The sequence below is a fragment of the Emericellopsis atlantica genome (genome assembly GCF_019669845.1).
Source record: "Emericellopsis atlantica unplaced genomic scaffold F5Z01scaffold_29, whole genome shotgun sequence".
NCBI lineage: Eukaryota > Fungi > Ascomycota > Sordariomycetes > Hypocreales > Bionectriaceae > Emericellopsis > Emericellopsis atlantica.
Window position 1 is genome coordinate 137,912 of NW_025764731.1, and position 15,574 is coordinate 153,485.

The window sequence follows — 15,574 nt, forward strand, 5'->3', positions numbered from 1 at the left end:
CCATTGACATGCTTGTCGGTGCTGCGGTTCAGGAACGTGCCGCACTTGAGCTCGCAAAGTTGGGTGCTTGTTGCGATCTCACCATAGGCGCGGTGGCACGTGGTGCAGCTGAGGGTGGCCAGATCTCTGAAACACATTTGGAGTCGGCGAGCGAGTACAGTAGGAGCTGATTGGGTTGTGAGGCTCTCACGGTGTTGGCCGTTGATCGTTTGGTGTGATAAATGTTGAATGTAGGCGTGGCGGCTCCCAATCGTCAATCGTCGCCTCGGCTTGCAAGGACAGCGCATAGTATGGCTGCAAAATGCCTTGAAGGTCAATGGAAGACCTTGATCAGCCCCATATCATATCATGCACTTGTATCCTCTCGCAGCCTCGCACAGCGCCCCCTCATGACGCCGTCCAGAATGTTACGCCCCGTTCGGCAAACCGCATGCTTCATTCCCGCTGGCAAACGAGGTTCCAGACCACCCAAGGCGTTGGCACGGACTTGGGCGCAACGCATAGTGGACGTACCTGGTGGAACTGTGTCCCGCAAAGGACGCCTGGGTACAGTGACGACCACGCTGCTACCCTAGCTTGCCCATTGCGGCATCGACCTCCCGCTGCAGGGCACTCAAGTCGGCCAGCAATGCGTCACCCTGGCCCGGATCACTTGTGTTCGGTCGATCTGCGTTGCCTTTACTTGTGCCTCTCTTCCTCGTTGGTGGCGGGGGTGGCGGTACAGCACTGTCCTTTGACTTGGCCTCCGCGCTCGGTGGTCGCCGCACGGAGGAATTACGAGCGGGTGGAGGAGGAGGAGGGACCGGGTGCCTGCTCGGTCCAGCCTGGCCTTCTGTCATGTCATTTGCGTCATCATGGGACTCTGCATCTGGGAAGGACGCAGAGGTAGGGGATGTTTGGCTGGAGGACATCCGATGGCCTGCATTGGGTCTGCGCGGCGGCGGGGGTACCGGTGCGCTGCTGTGCCGGCTACTCTGTGACTGCGACTGTGCAGCGTCGGGCGAGGAGCGTTGTTCGCCTGGAGAGCTTGGCTGCGCCTTGCTGTCGCTTCGAGCGTGACCCCGGGGCGGTGGTGGTGGTGGTGGCGCCGCCGGTGTTGATTTCTTTGGTGGAGTTTCATGAGACGACTCGTCTCCGATATCAGTGGCAGCAGTGCGAGGCTCCGCGGCGAACGACTGCTGCTCCATTGGGGAAGTTGCTTTCGCGTCAGACGCCCCCGTGTTGCTTCTGATAGCTTTACCATGCCGCGAACTCGGTGGAGGCGGCGGCGCCGCCTTCTTCCTCGATCCGAATTGCACCGTCATGCTTGAGTCTGACATGCTCTCGTCTTCCTCCGCCTGTCTCAAGGGCAGAGGTGGCGACGGTGTCACGGGTTTTGGTACGGTTTCGGCAGCATCATGGGTAGAAGCGGGCTTATCGCCCGTCATGAGGAGGCGCTTGAAAGCATCGACATCCATGGCTTTGTTCCCAGCTTTGAGCGCCTCCCCTTCGTTCTTCATCTCCTCCACGAGAGCAATGCCCTGCTGTGGTGTCCCAAAGGATACTCCTGGCACCGCATCTGTGGGGGTCATCTTGTCGGCTTCCGCGACAACAACGTCCGTGGAGTCTAGGTCATCTTGCGGATATGCTGGTAGGTGATTGTTCGGCCACTCGGGCGAGTCGGGGCTCAGAGGCGGCGGCGACAAGACGCGCACTCGTTTGACGACCTTGGCCTTGGTCTTCGTCTCAACCGGAACCTCCGGATCGATCTTGGGGTCGGAGCTGCCAAAGCTCACGGGGGGAGGCGGTCGCGAGGCACGCGGAATGGACGAGGCATCAAAGTCTGTGACAATCGGGGTCGTCTGCTTGCGAAAGGGGTTGGAGGAGGCCATGGTGTTCGTGAGGGTTGTCGTCGCGGTCGCAGTTCGCGGGGCGGCTTTTCTGCACTCAGGGTAAGGGACGAGGGTTCCTTGCCATCATCTGATTCGTGGGCTCGATTTTTTTGTTGTAGATGGCCTTGCTGGGTACCCTATCAGCTGGTCATTTCGCCGCGAGCGTAGAGAGATACAAGAGGGTTAGGTTGGGCAGCAGAGGGTGACGGGCTTGGAGGGATGGCGAGGCTCTCCGGTGTAGCGATAAGACGGGACTTGAGCCGTGGTGGGGGTCTCACCAGGGGTCATGTACCCCGCTATTTCGGAGCTGGAGTGTTCCCAGCTGCCCGCCAAAAAGATGTACCTCGGGCAGGCTGACGCGAATCACTCTTCCAAACGTAGGCCAAGCGTTAGATACGTTGAGGCTCAGCATGGCGACGTGTACAACACGTGGCCTCGCTCCGATTACCCTGCTCAGTGCTCACCAACTGGAAAACGCTCAGTAGCTTGGACCGCCTGTCAGCGCCATTAATCACAACCTCGAGAGCTTCCCATGTCGCTGTAAGCCCCTTCCTTGTCTGTGTCCCGTAAGCGTGGGGTGAAGGTCTGACATCATTCGTGGTTGGTAGTTCGATAAGTGCGTCCATCAAAGTTCCCGTTCAAGGGCTCTCATAGTCGATGAACCTATACTTAATAGTAGTAGTAATTTGCAGCATGCTCAGCGGCACGCATTTGTTTTCTTATGGCTTTCTTGGAAGCGGTCATGTGCCAGCATGCAGTTCTCTGAAGTGACTGATTGTGATAGCAATGATGTCAATCTGTGTGTAGAATTTGTATGACATGAATACCAATGCGTCGTCACATCTTCCGTTGCTTCGTGTGCACCAAGTCACCAAGCCTGAGTACCAAATCTCAACGGCAGGTTCATGCATTTATCTTCCATTAGGAGGAGACATTTTCACGAAGCTCACGACATCAATGACAAGCTGAAGGACTCTGCCCTTGAGCCCCCCTCGCTGTAGGGTAGGCTCTTGGAAAGGAGCACCCCTGTCTACTTATGTGCCATGCAACCGTAAACAACGTCGACGCGTCGCAAACGGGCGCTCACTCAACCACACATTTTCACGGTAGCCCAACCCCAAACAGAAATCAAAACAATATCAGATCAAGCCCGGAGGCATTCCATTGAACCCATAGCAGTCTTCCATGAGGTATCATACAAAGCAAGAGGGGCGCCGAAACTCCCCGTCCGCCGCGCAATAATTGTACCAGTGGGTCGCGTACAAGGACCCAAAGCCACGCAACGCGCCCATTCATCGCGGCCTTGCGTCCCTAACATATTCAAAGAATTCCAAACACATTCCATCGCTTTCCGTTTCCCCAGTGTCGCAAAGCCCCAATGGTCCCGTACCTGTATAAGCAAAAGAAAAGTGTGCCACAAACGCCAGTCATTACGCATCAAGATAGTTTGAGATAACACGCGCTTATGCAGCCTTGGCGGCCTTCTTCGGCGCGGCCTTCTTGGGAGCAGCGGGCTTCTGTGCCTTGGCAACACGGCCAGACTTGGTCTTGGTCAGGACGGTCTCTGGCTTCTCAGCCTGCAAAGATGTTAGAGCGTGTATCGCGCGAGGGCGGCATGTGAACGTACCTTGGCGGGCGCAGCTGGCTTGACGGCAGCCTTCTTGGGGGCGGCCTTTTTGGGAGCAGCAGCAGCCTTGGTGGCCTTTGCAGGAGCCTTGGCCTTGGTAGCAGTGGCCTTCTTTGGTGCGGCGGCCTTCTTCGCAGCAGGCTTCTTGGCAGGCTCCTTCTTGGTAGTAGTCTCCTTCTTGGCGGCGGGAGCAGCGGGCTTCTTCTCGGTGGCGGGCTTCTTCTTGGCCAGCTTGGTGCCGCCAGAGGGACCCTTGGGCTGCTCAAAGACACCCTTGTCGACACCAGCCTTCAGCGCCCTGTTGAAGAGAGCGTCGAACATGTTGTCGGTGGCAGTGATGCTGGGGTTGTTCTGCTTGACGTACTTCTTGAGCGACTGGCGGCTGTGGGCACCTTGTTAGCACGCGTGGGTGGGTGGATGCGGCGCGTCGGTACATACCTAGATCCATTGCGCTCCTTGAGGGTGACAATGGCGTCGGTGATCATGTCCTGGTAGGTCGGGTGAGCAGCTTTGGGGGCAGCCTTGGTGGCGCCAGAGGCCTTCTTTGCAGCGGGAGCCATTGCGAATGTGTTTTGGAGTCTTGACGACGCGTTGTTGTGCTTGTTTCAACGTGGGACAAAGGGGTCCTAAAGATGCAGGCTGGTGAAGACGGATGACTGACAGAATCAAAGAGAGACCGGAGAGGAGAAAGCCCGACTCTGGGTGCGCGCGTGGAGGGGGGAGCTTGTTTATATACCAGGCGGGGGGTGGCAGACCCAAGGCCGCAATCAGTAACGGGAAGTGCGCCGCCAGACGCAAGCTCTTGCCCTCCCACTGCCAAAAGCTCATGACCACCCCCGGTCGAAGCAAGAATGATCCCTGCCCCACTCCTGGCGCCTCTTGCCGGAACTACCACCAGTACGCTCGGCAGGGGTGGGCCACATTCCATGCAGTACACCATCTGTATCAGACGCTGCGGCGTTGGCCGCGTTGGCCTGTTATCGTCAGTGTTCCTCTGGATCTGCGAAATTCATGGTTCCCGTGCTGCAATTTTCTGATTGGTGCAAGGCTACATCCACACTCCCCGACTGGGAAATCTATCTTGGAGCGTGTGAGTGCTGCTGGCGCAGTAGTGATCTGGAAGCGCGTGTTCTCCCAACATCCGCCCATCCCCCTCCTCGTTCGTCCCCTCGAGTTCCCTTCTTCCTCTCGCTTCTTGTCACGGCTCTGCTTGTCATTCATACTCGCTTCAAGTATGAGTCATTTTTAATACAATAGTGATTGCAAAGTGGGTGGTCTCAGGCAATTAAGCTCCAGCCACCATGTGCCTTTGGAGCCGATCGGTGCAATGTTGTAAAGTGTCCCACCACTGACGAAGACGACTACGACGATTGTTGTCGCATCGCCCATTGCCACGCAACACAACTCGACTACAGTGCGTGACCTATACGGATGGCTTCCGCTGAAACCACAGCTCTGGTTTATGAAATTAATTTTGCCGTATTGTTTCAAAGTGTCTTCTGAAGCTGTATGCGCTTGGTAGCGTCGTGTAAGTCGTCGCAGGCGAACTCACCGCCATGCGGCACATGAAGCCATCTCAACAGCAAGTCCTCCCACGAACGAGCGCCGTTCCACCACACAATGTCAAGAATGGTAGGGCTTTTGAAGATTGCCGTGGGCCATTAGTGGAATGAAAAATGTCATGAACTTTTTTTTACACATTTTTCTCGCACTATGGATGGCTGAAGGTCATCATGTGCGAGCATCATCAAATGAAGCCCAGAAGGTGACTACGCAGTCGCACTGAGTCGCCCGACCGCAACACAATTTACTCTTCTAATACGCCTGTTGCGGAGACAGACGACAGAATCAGGGTCAGTTTGGAATAAAACGTATTTTTTGAATGTTTATAAATTGCAAGCACGGTCATTTGCTTGGGTCTGCGGTTCACACGACGTGCGACCGTTGGAGGAAGGGAATCCTGTGCCATCAGTGATAATGTGCAACTCGGGTGGCAAGTGCTGGGGCCAGGTCGATTAAAAACAGGTCACAAAAATTGTTGAGAAGTTTTCTGTATGATTCTGAGTGTTCATATCACACTCAGTGGGCTTTGGAAGCGGGTAGGTACTCTGGAACTTATCTGCCATCGACTCACGGTCACGAGAAGCCGAAGACAACGACAACTAATTGGCACCGACAAGGGGGATATATCTTATCAGGAAGAGCAACTCAAGAGAGCGGTTCAGCTTCATTCGCATGCACTGAGGCAGTCTTGGGGACTAGTGCTGCGATCGAGTTGCTTTGGTGGCCCAATGCGAGGTACTGAGGGGTGAAGGCGGTGGCCGTTCCTCGAGCGCAAAGTCATGGGGATTTCATTTGCTGCGTTTACTGTTACTTGCCCCAGTCATCAATCCAAGGAGACTGGACCCTGGGTTCGAAAATATTGAAAATCTGTCGGTGATAATGCCCTGAGCGCAGTCGGCTCATCCTGTTGCGGACGATCGGGGCATGTCAACTAAACCAATAGGCTCGGCATGAGATCTGAACAATTCAATAATGTGTATGATCTATAGGATCAAAACACGGCAGTACGACCAGAAGATCACATACCAGTAAGATCCAGCTAGACTTTGGATCCGCAACTGTCTACTTGTCGAGCTTCGCAGCAGTGAGATGGAGGGACGCGTGACCTCGGGTAGGTAGAGCAGCTTGGCGTGTCGTTGCTTCACAGTGCGCAATGACAGTGCTCATTCGTCCTCGCACCACGCTATGCCGAATACTATCAGAGGGAGGGACAACAGCTGCCCCCGTCTCGCATGTGGGAACTGGGATTATCGACGAAAAGGCCACGAGGCAAGACACCTTCACCGACCACATCTATGGGTCACCAGTTCGCGTCTGGCCCCAGCGGACAACAACGATAGACGAATTGACGAGGACATGAACACTTCCATTCTTATTATATAAGCATTATTTACGTACCGCTCCGGCTGCGAACCTTTCCGCGACTCTCGAACGACCCCACACTCTCCTAACCTTGGGTATCTTAAGTTAGCTTCCAAAGCGGCGGCACCTGTTGCTTTCCAAGCTTGAGCTTCCCAGCAACATGGCCGACTACTCCCAGTACCACGCCCTCGGCCAGGGCGAGGTGTACGATCCGAACGATCCCAATCAAACGAGTGCACCCGCTGCCCAGAACTTCTACCCGCCAGGCTCTCAATATCAACAGCCCCAACAGCAGCCTCAGCAGCAGCCACACCAGCAGCAATATGGAGCACCGCAGTATGGTCAGTATGCTGGCCAGCAGCCTCCAATGCCCTCCCCAGGACAAGGCTATGGCTCTCCTGCTCCCCAAGCATTCCAAGACCAATCACAAGCGCCCCAAGACGCGTCTCTCGCTGCTCAGATGGGAGGCATGAACCTCGGTGCGGACAGTGGCTATGGAACAGTTCGACGGAAGAAGAAGGACAGGCACGCATATCACAACGTCGAAGCAGCTGGCTCTTCTCAGGCTTTCAATGGCATGCCGCCACCCGGTACGCCCCAGACGCAATTCCTCGACAGCCCTGCGCAGGGCGTGCCAGCCTTTGGAGGTGGCCAATATGGGCAACAACCCCAGGGGACGCCTCAAATGGGCCACGCGCAGTTCGGCGCTCCAGCTGGTCAGTTCAATCAGCAGCCTTCAAACGACGCGTCTGCCACGATAGGCACTTCGGGCTCCGGACCTCCCAAGGTGTCGCCAGACGATCTCCCAAGCGTGCCCATCTCTCGAGATGCCGCGCAGCAGCACTTCTTCAAGAACGTTTATCCCACCTTTGAGCGACATGTGCCGCCACCCGCGGCTGTGTCGTTCGTGTCTTTCGACCAGGGCAACGCCTCGCCCAAGTATGCGCGACTCACAGTCAACAACATTCCCTCGACGAATGATGGTCTTCAGGCGACATCCCTGCCCCTGGGTCTTCTGCTGCAGCCACTGGCACCACAGCAAGCTGGCGAGCAGGATATTCCCGTCATCGACTGCGGCGACGAAGGTCCTCCTCGATGTCGACGATGCCGAGCCTACATCAATCCCTTCATGATGTTCCGATCTGGCGGTAACAAGTTTGTCTGCAACCTGTGCACATATCCGAACGACACCCCCCCTGAATACTTTTGCGCTACAACGCCCCAGGGCGTCCGAGTCGACCGCGATCAGAGACCCGAGCTGCATCGCGGCACTGTCGAGTTTGTCGTGCCAAAGGAGTACTGGACTAAGGAACCCACTGGCTTGCGTTGGTTGTTCCTGATCGACGTGACGCAGGAGTCTTACAACAAGGGATTCTTGGAAGCTTTCTGCGAAGGCATCCAAAGCGCCCTGTATGGCGGCGAGGAGGGCGAGGATGGGGAGCCGCAACGCAGGATACCAAAAGGCGCCAAGGTTGGATTCGTGACGTACGACAAGGACATTCACTTCTATAACATTTCTCCAGGGCTGGACTCGGCGCAAATGTTGATCATGCCTGACCTGGAGGACCCCTTCCTGCCACTGGGCGAGGGCCTGTTTGTGGATCCATACGAGTCGAAATCGGTCATCACATCGTTGCTGACACGTCTCCCGGAGATGTTCTCGAACGTCAAGAACCCCGAGCCGGCGCTCTTGTCCGCCCTCAACTCTGCTTTGGCTGCTTTGGAGGTCACTGGTGGCCGCGTCGTGGCCGCCTGCTCTGCGCTGCCTACTTGGGGACCTGGGCGTCTGTTTATGCGCGACGATGGCAACCATCCTGGCGGCGAGCTCGACAAGAAGCTCTACACCACCGAGCACCCTGGGTGGCGCAAGGTTGCAGAGAAGATGGTTGCTTCAGGTGTCGGCGCCGACTTCTTCCTCGCGGCGCCCAACGGTGGCTTCCTCGACATTGCCACTATTGGGCACGTGTCGGCAACGACCGGCGGCGAGACGTTCTATTATCCCAACTTCATCGCCCCGCGCGACAGCCTGAAGCTCTCTCTGGAGATCACGCACGCTGTGGCGCGCGAGTCTGGCTTCCAGGCGCTGCTCAAGGTCCGCTGCTCGAATGGCCTGCAAGTGGCCGGATACCATGGCAACTTCATACAGCACACTTTCGGTGCGGACTTGGAGCTCGGTGTCTTTGACGCAGACAAGGCTCTAGCAGTGTCCTTCTCGTACGACGGCAAGCTCGACTCAAAGCTTGACGCACATTTCCAGTCGGCTCTACTGTACACGTCGGCTTCAGGCCAACGGCGTGTGCGATGCTCCAATGTGATTGCTAGTGTCTCCGAGACCGCAAAGGACTCTGGCACGCGCGAGCAGGGCATCCGGGACTGCATGAAGTTTGTGGACCAGGATGCGGTTCTCGCCATCCTGGCCAAGGAGGCCTGCACCAAGCTCGGAACCACGTCGAGTAATCTCAAGGACATCCGTAACTGGCTCACGGAGCGCACCATTGAGGTTTTCGCTGCGTATAGGAAGCATGCGTCTGTGCAGCACCCCCACAGCCAGCTGGTGATGCCCGAGCGACTTAAGGAGTTCACCATGTTCATGCTCGGGCTCATCAAGTCGCGCGCGTTCAAGGGCGGTGCTGAGAACGCGGACCGACGAGTCAACGAGATGCGCATGGTCCGTTCCATGGGTGCTCTGGAGCTCAGCTTGTATCTGTACCCTCGCATGATTCCTCTGCACAACCTACAGCCCGAAGAAGGGTTCGCGGATCCAGAAACAGGCCACCTCAAGTTGCCTCCCGCCATCCGCACATCTTTCGGCCAGGTGGAAGCCGGTGGCGTGTACCTGGTCGACAACGGCCAGCAGTGCCTCCTGTGGTTCCACGCTCAAACATCGCCGAACCTTCTCCAGGATCTCTTTGGGCCTGACAAGGACTCACTCAAGGCACTGGACGCCTACACGTCCTCACTTCCTGTGCTCGACACCCACCTCAACGCTCAGGTGCGCAACATTGTCGAGTTCCTGCGCACGCTCCGCGGCTCCAAGGCCTTGACTATCCAGCTGGCCAGACAGGGCATTGACGGCGCCGAGTTTGAGTTTGCACGCATGCTTGTCGAGGACCGCAACAACGAAGCGCAAAGCTATGTGGATTGGTTGGTGCACGTGCACAAGGCCGTGCAGTTGGAGGTTTGCTACCCCCCGATTCCCCCCCCTATACAAGTGACTATGGATGCTGACGAGTTTTTAGTTGAGTGGACAGAGGAGCAAAAGCTCAGAGGGCGGCGAGGGCGGTGTTGCGTCCGCGCTCAGTGGCTTCAGCGGGCTGAGACCTGCGTATTGGTGATGCTATCGAAAAGGGCTATCGTTGCGCAGCGGAGTATTGTACATACATACATAGATAGTAAGTCAGTCAGTTAGTTAGCCACACGACTACTTTCTACTAGCGGACGACTACATTGGTAGTCAGTATCATGATCACAGCACCTGTTGGGGTGGGAGGTCTGCCGACAGAAACAACCAACATGAAAACTGGGTTCCAACGACTCAACTGTGCAGCGGGGCTAACGAATATGGCCATTTTCTGACATGTCATATGCTTTTTTTATAATTGATTTTTCATCATGATAATACAAGCAGATCTGCCGCCAACCGAAAAAGAGGCCAAAGAACACCAGTCAAACACCGATGGCACCGCAAACAAGGCCCGATGCGGCCGAGCACAATTTCCATCATGAATGAATGCTCGGGCCAACAAACCAACTCCTCCTGGGGGCGGATGGAGCCCGTCCCTAGGCGAGCCAGCCACCAACGTGACGGCGGCGGCGTGATTGATGTGTCACCTTTCACCGATGCACGTTGGTAACGCCCTCTATCCCCATCGCCTCCTTGGCCCCTGCTGCTCCCAGTGAATCTATTAGGTGGTGATCATGTCCAGGCCATAGCGAGGATCCCGCTCGCTGAGCACACGGGCAATCTCGCCTTCCTGAAAGACGTGCTCGAAAATGGCTAGGTCGGTTGGCGTGCCGGCCGATCCCGAGGAGCTTGACGACTCCCCGCGGTGGCGGCGTCTTTTGCTGCCGCTGCCGCTGCTGCTCTTCTTGCGCGCAAGCTCGTCTTGGCGCGCGAGCTCGTGTAGGATGAGACCCGATGTGCTTTGGTGGGGATCGTCAAAGACAAAGACAACGTAGCGGAATTGCCCACGCAGATCCGGGTCAAACAGGAGGACATCGCGCCACATCTCGGCCAGTTCCTGGGGAGGGTTGCGGTGACCGTTGCCTAGGCCAAAGTCACCGACGACCACGCGGTTGTAGCCGTTGTATAGGCAGATTCGTAGCGCGCCGCGGATCTTTTCGCGCGCCATGTCCCGTTCCTGCGCAAAGGAGTACTTTGTGCCATTATCCTTGAGCTTGGGCCAGCGGGTCGGGGGAACCGAGACGACGGGCAGGTCGTACCATGTGTCGAGCCGCTCGTACCGCTCATGGGGTCCTCGACAGACGACCACCGAGTCGGAGAGGATGCCCCCCATGGACGGTATTGGGTAATTGGTAACCACGCCCGTGTCAGGTAACGGTGAGCTGAGGGTTGCTGAGAGGTTGCTGCGTCGACATAGCTTCTCCTCGTACCCTGAGCAGCCCGTCTCCCAATCGCCGCCGGGTCTGCGATCATTGGCCGCGCAAATAAAGGGGACTCGGACTCGTGGGCCACCTTGCCCCTGGCTCTCTTGCGAGTCGAGGGCGCCGCAGTTCAGCGCTTGTGTGACAGGATCGCCCGCGACGATGGAGAAGACGGGTGGCTTCGTGCTTAACGTAAGACGGGGGATCTCTAGGTCTCGCGTCGGGTGGGCGTAGAGTATCGAGTAGGGAGGGAACTGCTTGGCGTAGTGGGCGCTGACCATGGGGATGAAGTTCTTCTTGGTGTCTGCGGCCACTTCCGAGGGCCTCACCTTGCTGCTCCTCCCAGAAGGCATCGTAGCTCGTAGTGGTGGAGCCGCCGGAGCAGTCGCAGCAGTAGTGGATAGTGGTGAGGGAAGACGTTGTTGCGAGTCTGATGTTGCGCATTCGTAGAGTAAGAAGTCGCGAGCTTCTTGTACATGCTCGGAAGGGTGCATAAAGAATCGTGCCGGGCTCTGTACAAACCAGACGTCCAAGAGGTGAACCATCGTTTGCGACTGCTACAAATGGAGGCGAGTGGGGAGCAGGGACATCCTTAAGGAGCCGAACACCTCCTCGCTTGATTCGACAGAGATGGGCTTCAGGTTGTCTTGCCATCGAGACCTTCAAGACACAAAAAGAAATGGAGCCTACGGACCCCTTCCAGCATCCAAGTAGACGGGACGATGGTGGGCTACGCCGATGCTGTGTGCAACCGTCTGCAAGATCATCTCACGGGAACAAGAAGCCCCTGTCCTTGTAGCGCCGCTTGATTGCTCGTTTGCTTGCCTGCGTCGAGATACACGTCGCTTCAGACCCGTGATGCAGACACAGCGTCTGCCCGGGTCATCGTGGTGGAGCGGGACCAACAAGCCAGATCTGTGCCACTCCATCTCGCCTTTGTCTAACACGTCCGAGTGACAAGCGCAGCCACCACCCCACGGAAGAGCGATAGGCGCCGCAAAACAAGCTCCATGGTCGCATCGGGGGCCTGACATTAGTTGCCAGTCCGTCCCTATGGCGGGCAACCAACACATCATGTTGGTCACGGCGGTCGACACAGCAGACACACACGGGCCAGGCGTCCCCAGCGAGCCCCTCCCATGTTTCTTGACCGGTTTCCAAGTGAGGATAGCCGGCATACTCAGACACCGAGGCTAGCCAGTGCAACGCTACAAGACTGGCAGCGACAGAGCGGCTGTTGGTCCAGTCCGGTGAGCAGCAATGGGACGGACGGGTGACGAGCATTGGACCTCCTCTCAGACAGACAGGGTCCATGGCATGGCACGCGGCAGACCCAACCCCTGTCTCAAGGCGCTATCGAGCACATGCCCTTAGGCTGTGTGCATCAATCAGACTCCTATGTTCGACGCATGGATGATGCGGGCGGGCGGCTTGCTTGCTTGCTGCTCCTGTTGTGTGCGTCACAGTCACTTGTGGTGCCAACTGCCAACGAGGTATGCCCATCTCGCATATGACCCCATTCTTCGCATCATCAGCTCCAGTGCGCTCCACCACCTCCTGCAGCTCGACAGATCGAGTACGGCACTGAAAAATGTGAAAATGACATGACAGAGCGTTGCATTCGTCAAGGCTAGTTTCAATGTGCCAGAAAGATGCCGTCAGAAGTTGAGACTCGGTGGACGATTGATTGGTCCACCAACCGCAGGTCGCAAGGGAGTGCCATATGGGAGTCCGTGGTTGTCAAGCGTGCCGATGACGAGGGGCACGACACACTAGCGGGGGGGAGGACTATGATTCACGTCGGGAGTTGCAGGTTGATCAAGGCTGACGCCCGGTCCGTGAGGGTAAAGTAGTAGTGTGACAGGTGATGGTCACAATACGCGGTTGATGTGAGGGTGCTCAGTGGATGCTGTAAACCGGGTGCCTGAGGCGGTAATTGTTAATCAACGATAAGGTACCTCACGCATCACGCGAGGCAGGTACGCGACCACGGCGCCCCGTCTGCGCCTGCAGGAGAGGAGCGACGCTGCTGTACGTCGGCCCCACGACATCACGTTTGTCCGTTCCCGTCCGACGTGCATCCGTAGATACATACATACGCTCGAGCAACGACATGGACCTCGATTTCACATGACTGACACACAACAAAGTCGACACATTGCACGTGAAGTCGCCTGCTAGCGCCCTGGGTGCATTTCGTTTCGTTTCATCATGAGGGCGTCCTCGCGTGCGTGTCGCTTCGCCAGGTCCCAGTTGACACGACCTCAGACACCCTCGGCTCGGTCTTACTCTGTGCGAGTCTCACAGGAGGATGGTCCGACGTCTGTCTCTACCGTGTCCGACCTCCTGTCAATAGATCGGAGTCTTGATGTACGGGTGGACGGGTGGATCAAGAATGTGAGGCGGAGCGCAGCCGTTCGGTTCCTGGACATATCAGATGGCTCCTGCAGGGCCCCTCTCCAGGCTGTTGTTGACAAACACGTCTTCAACGGGTGAGTCTTTCCGCAACGCAGGGCGCCATTGTTTCTAACAGAATCAGTTTGCCAGGAGTCGGGGCTCAGTTCGGGGCGGCTGTCAGTCTCAAGGGCACTTGGACGCCGAGAGCAAAGCCCGAAACAGCACAACCTGGAGAACCAGCCACGTTCGAGCTGAGCGTGAAGGAGATGGAGATTCTGGGAGATTCAAATGCTGCAGTGAGTTGCTCACCGGCATACTGTTGGATTGCCGCTTACACCAAGTCAGTCGTATCCAATTCAGCGGAAATACGCCACTCCTGAGAGTCTGCGCAGGATACCGCATCTGCGGATGCGAACACCTCTGAACAACAACATGCTCCGCATCCGCTCAGATGTCATGGGTATCCTGAGTCAGTTTATGGAGGAGCAAAAGTTCCAGCAAACACATACACCAATCGTCACAACGTCGGATTGCGAAGGTGCTGGTGAGACTTTCCGCGTCGAAGCCGGCACGCCCAAAGATCCCTTCTCAAAGAAACCCCAGTACCTTACAGTGTCTTCGCAACTTCATCTCGAGGCCTTGGCGCAGGCGCTTGGCAACGTATGGACCCTCTCGCCAACATTCCGCGCTGAGAAAAGTGATACGTCTCGGCATCTGAGCGAGTTCTACATGTTGGAAGCCGAGCTGTCCTTCGTCGACGATATGGACGAAGTCATGGACTTTATACAGAAGCTCTTGGGTGCTGTCGTCGGAGGCCTTCAACAGCGGAGCGCATGGAAGGAGCTAGATGACCTGAGACTGCATCCCAAAAACCCTGACGAGCAGCAAACTGTTGCCGACCTGGACAGCCGCGACATCCTACAGCGCCGATGGAACGGTCTTCTTCACACCGCCAGATGGCCCAGGATCACCTACACAAAAGCCATTGAACTCTTGCAAGAAAAGGGCGCCGGCTTCGAGTTCCCCCCGACATGGGGCAAGGGGCTGCAAAGCGAACACGAGCGGTACCTTGCCGAGACGATAGGCTACGATCAAGCAAGCAACTCATATCTCCCCGTCTTCATCACGCACTACCCCCGAGAAATCAAGGCTTTCTACATGCGCCAGTCCCAGGCAAACCCGACGCAAGGACCTGTCTTTGACTGCTTCGACCTCATCGTCCCGGGCCTCGGCGAGCTGGCAGGCGGTTCCATGCGCGAGCACCGGCACCACTTTCTGCTGGAGAATCTGGGCCCTGAACATCGCTCGGGCGAGGGCGTCCTCGACTGGTACGAGGATCTTCGACGCTGGGGGTGCCCGCCCCACGGCGGATTCGGCATCGGCTTCGATCGTCTCCTGAGCTACCTGACGGGCGTCAAGAGCATTCGGGACACGGTCCCCTTTCCTCGCCTATACGGCCACATGCACCCGTAGACCGGATGCGACCTCGTGCAACGGGGCTCTGCATCACGCCTCGCGGGGGACTACACCGCCTTCCCAGCTCTTCAGCCATCTGTCCACGATGCAGGAGACAAACGGCTCGACATGCGAAACATCCTCTCTTTGGGGATCGGAGACTTGCGTGTATCAAATCCAAGTCACAAACACGCGACTCTGGACAGGCGGTGTGAGTGAGGGCACACAGCTGACTTGGTTGCGACATGTTTGTTCCTCATGGGATGCCTCGTACGCCGCGAGCTCGTCCAACATGGCAACTAGGCGATGCTTGGATATGTTGCGAGATATAGCGGTGAGAGCAAGGTCGGACGATGTTGACCGGAATCTTGAAGGGCTGTAGGATAACTTGTATGGAGTCCGGCCGCCTACCCTGTACCACTCACTGGCTGCCTTTTGGATTTTGCGCATGGAGGAACTTGTATGATACTTGTAATAAATAGACTATGGATTTCTCAAACAGGGAAGCTCCGGCAATCTCAACATGAGCAGTTGATGGACAGGACCATGGGTGCAGCCTTTATGTTCCTCTGACGATACGGTCTGCTCGTGATAGCAAAGCTTCTCAAGTCAATATGAAAATTGAAAACTAACACGCCAGCAAGGTAAATCGTTGACCTGTACATGTCACGTTACAATGGTAGGCTACGCGCTG

General features: G+C 56.6%; 5 protein-coding genes across 5 annotated transcripts; 2 read left to right on the top strand and 3 right to left on the bottom strand.

The window, feature by feature from the left end:
- Positions 1-426: 426 nt before the first annotated feature.
- On the bottom strand, positions 427-2,316 carry F5Z01DRAFT_295534 (uncharacterized protein). The gene is made up of 2 exons (XM_046258850.1): positions 2,150-2,316; positions 427-1,999 (listed from the first exon to the last, which is right to left on the bottom strand). The coding sequence occupies exon 2, from the start codon at positions 1,869-1,871 to the stop codon at positions 567-569; it is 1,305 nt and encodes a 434-aa protein (XP_046115078.1). The 5' UTR covers positions 1,872-1,999; positions 2,150-2,316; the 3' UTR covers positions 427-566.
- Positions 2,317-3,334: 1,018 nt separating this feature from the next.
- F5Z01DRAFT_677150 (linker histone H1 and H5 family-domain-containing protein) lies at positions 3,335-4,058 on the bottom strand (the record flags this gene model as incomplete). The annotated part of the gene is made up of 3 exons (XM_046265330.1): positions 3,335-3,448; positions 3,499-3,880; positions 3,937-4,058. 3 exons carry the CDS (start codon positions 4,056-4,058, stop codon positions 3,335-3,337), a joined length of 618 nt encoding a protein of 205 aa, XP_046115079.1.
- Positions 4,059-6,312: 2,254 nt separating this feature from the next.
- On the top strand, positions 6,313-9,990 carry F5Z01DRAFT_664113 (uncharacterized protein). Its single transcript, XM_046264077.1, has 2 exons — positions 6,313-9,601; positions 9,663-9,990. The coding sequence occupies exons 1-2, from the start codon at positions 6,584-6,586 to the stop codon at positions 9,756-9,758; spliced, it is 3,114 nt and encodes a 1,037-aa protein (XP_046115080.1). The 5' UTR covers positions 6,313-6,583; the 3' UTR covers positions 9,759-9,990.
- Positions 9,991-10,328: 338 nt separating this feature from the next.
- On the bottom strand, positions 10,329-11,381 carry F5Z01DRAFT_683442 (uncharacterized protein; the record flags this gene model as incomplete). The annotated part of the gene is made up of 1 exon (XM_046265850.1): positions 10,329-11,381. The coding sequence occupies one exon, from the start codon at positions 11,379-11,381 to the stop codon at positions 10,329-10,331; it is 1,053 nt and encodes a 350-aa protein (XP_046115081.1).
- A 1,557-nt stretch (positions 11,382-12,938) lies between these two features.
- F5Z01DRAFT_295875 (uncharacterized protein) lies at positions 12,939-14,975 on the top strand. The gene is made up of 3 exons (XM_046258852.1): positions 12,939-13,520; positions 13,568-13,721; positions 13,771-14,975. The coding sequence occupies exons 1-3, from the start codon at positions 13,240-13,242 to the stop codon at positions 14,896-14,898; spliced, it is 1,563 nt and encodes a 520-aa protein (XP_046115082.1). The 5' UTR covers positions 12,939-13,239; the 3' UTR covers positions 14,899-14,975.
- Positions 14,976-15,574: the final 599 nt, after the last annotated feature.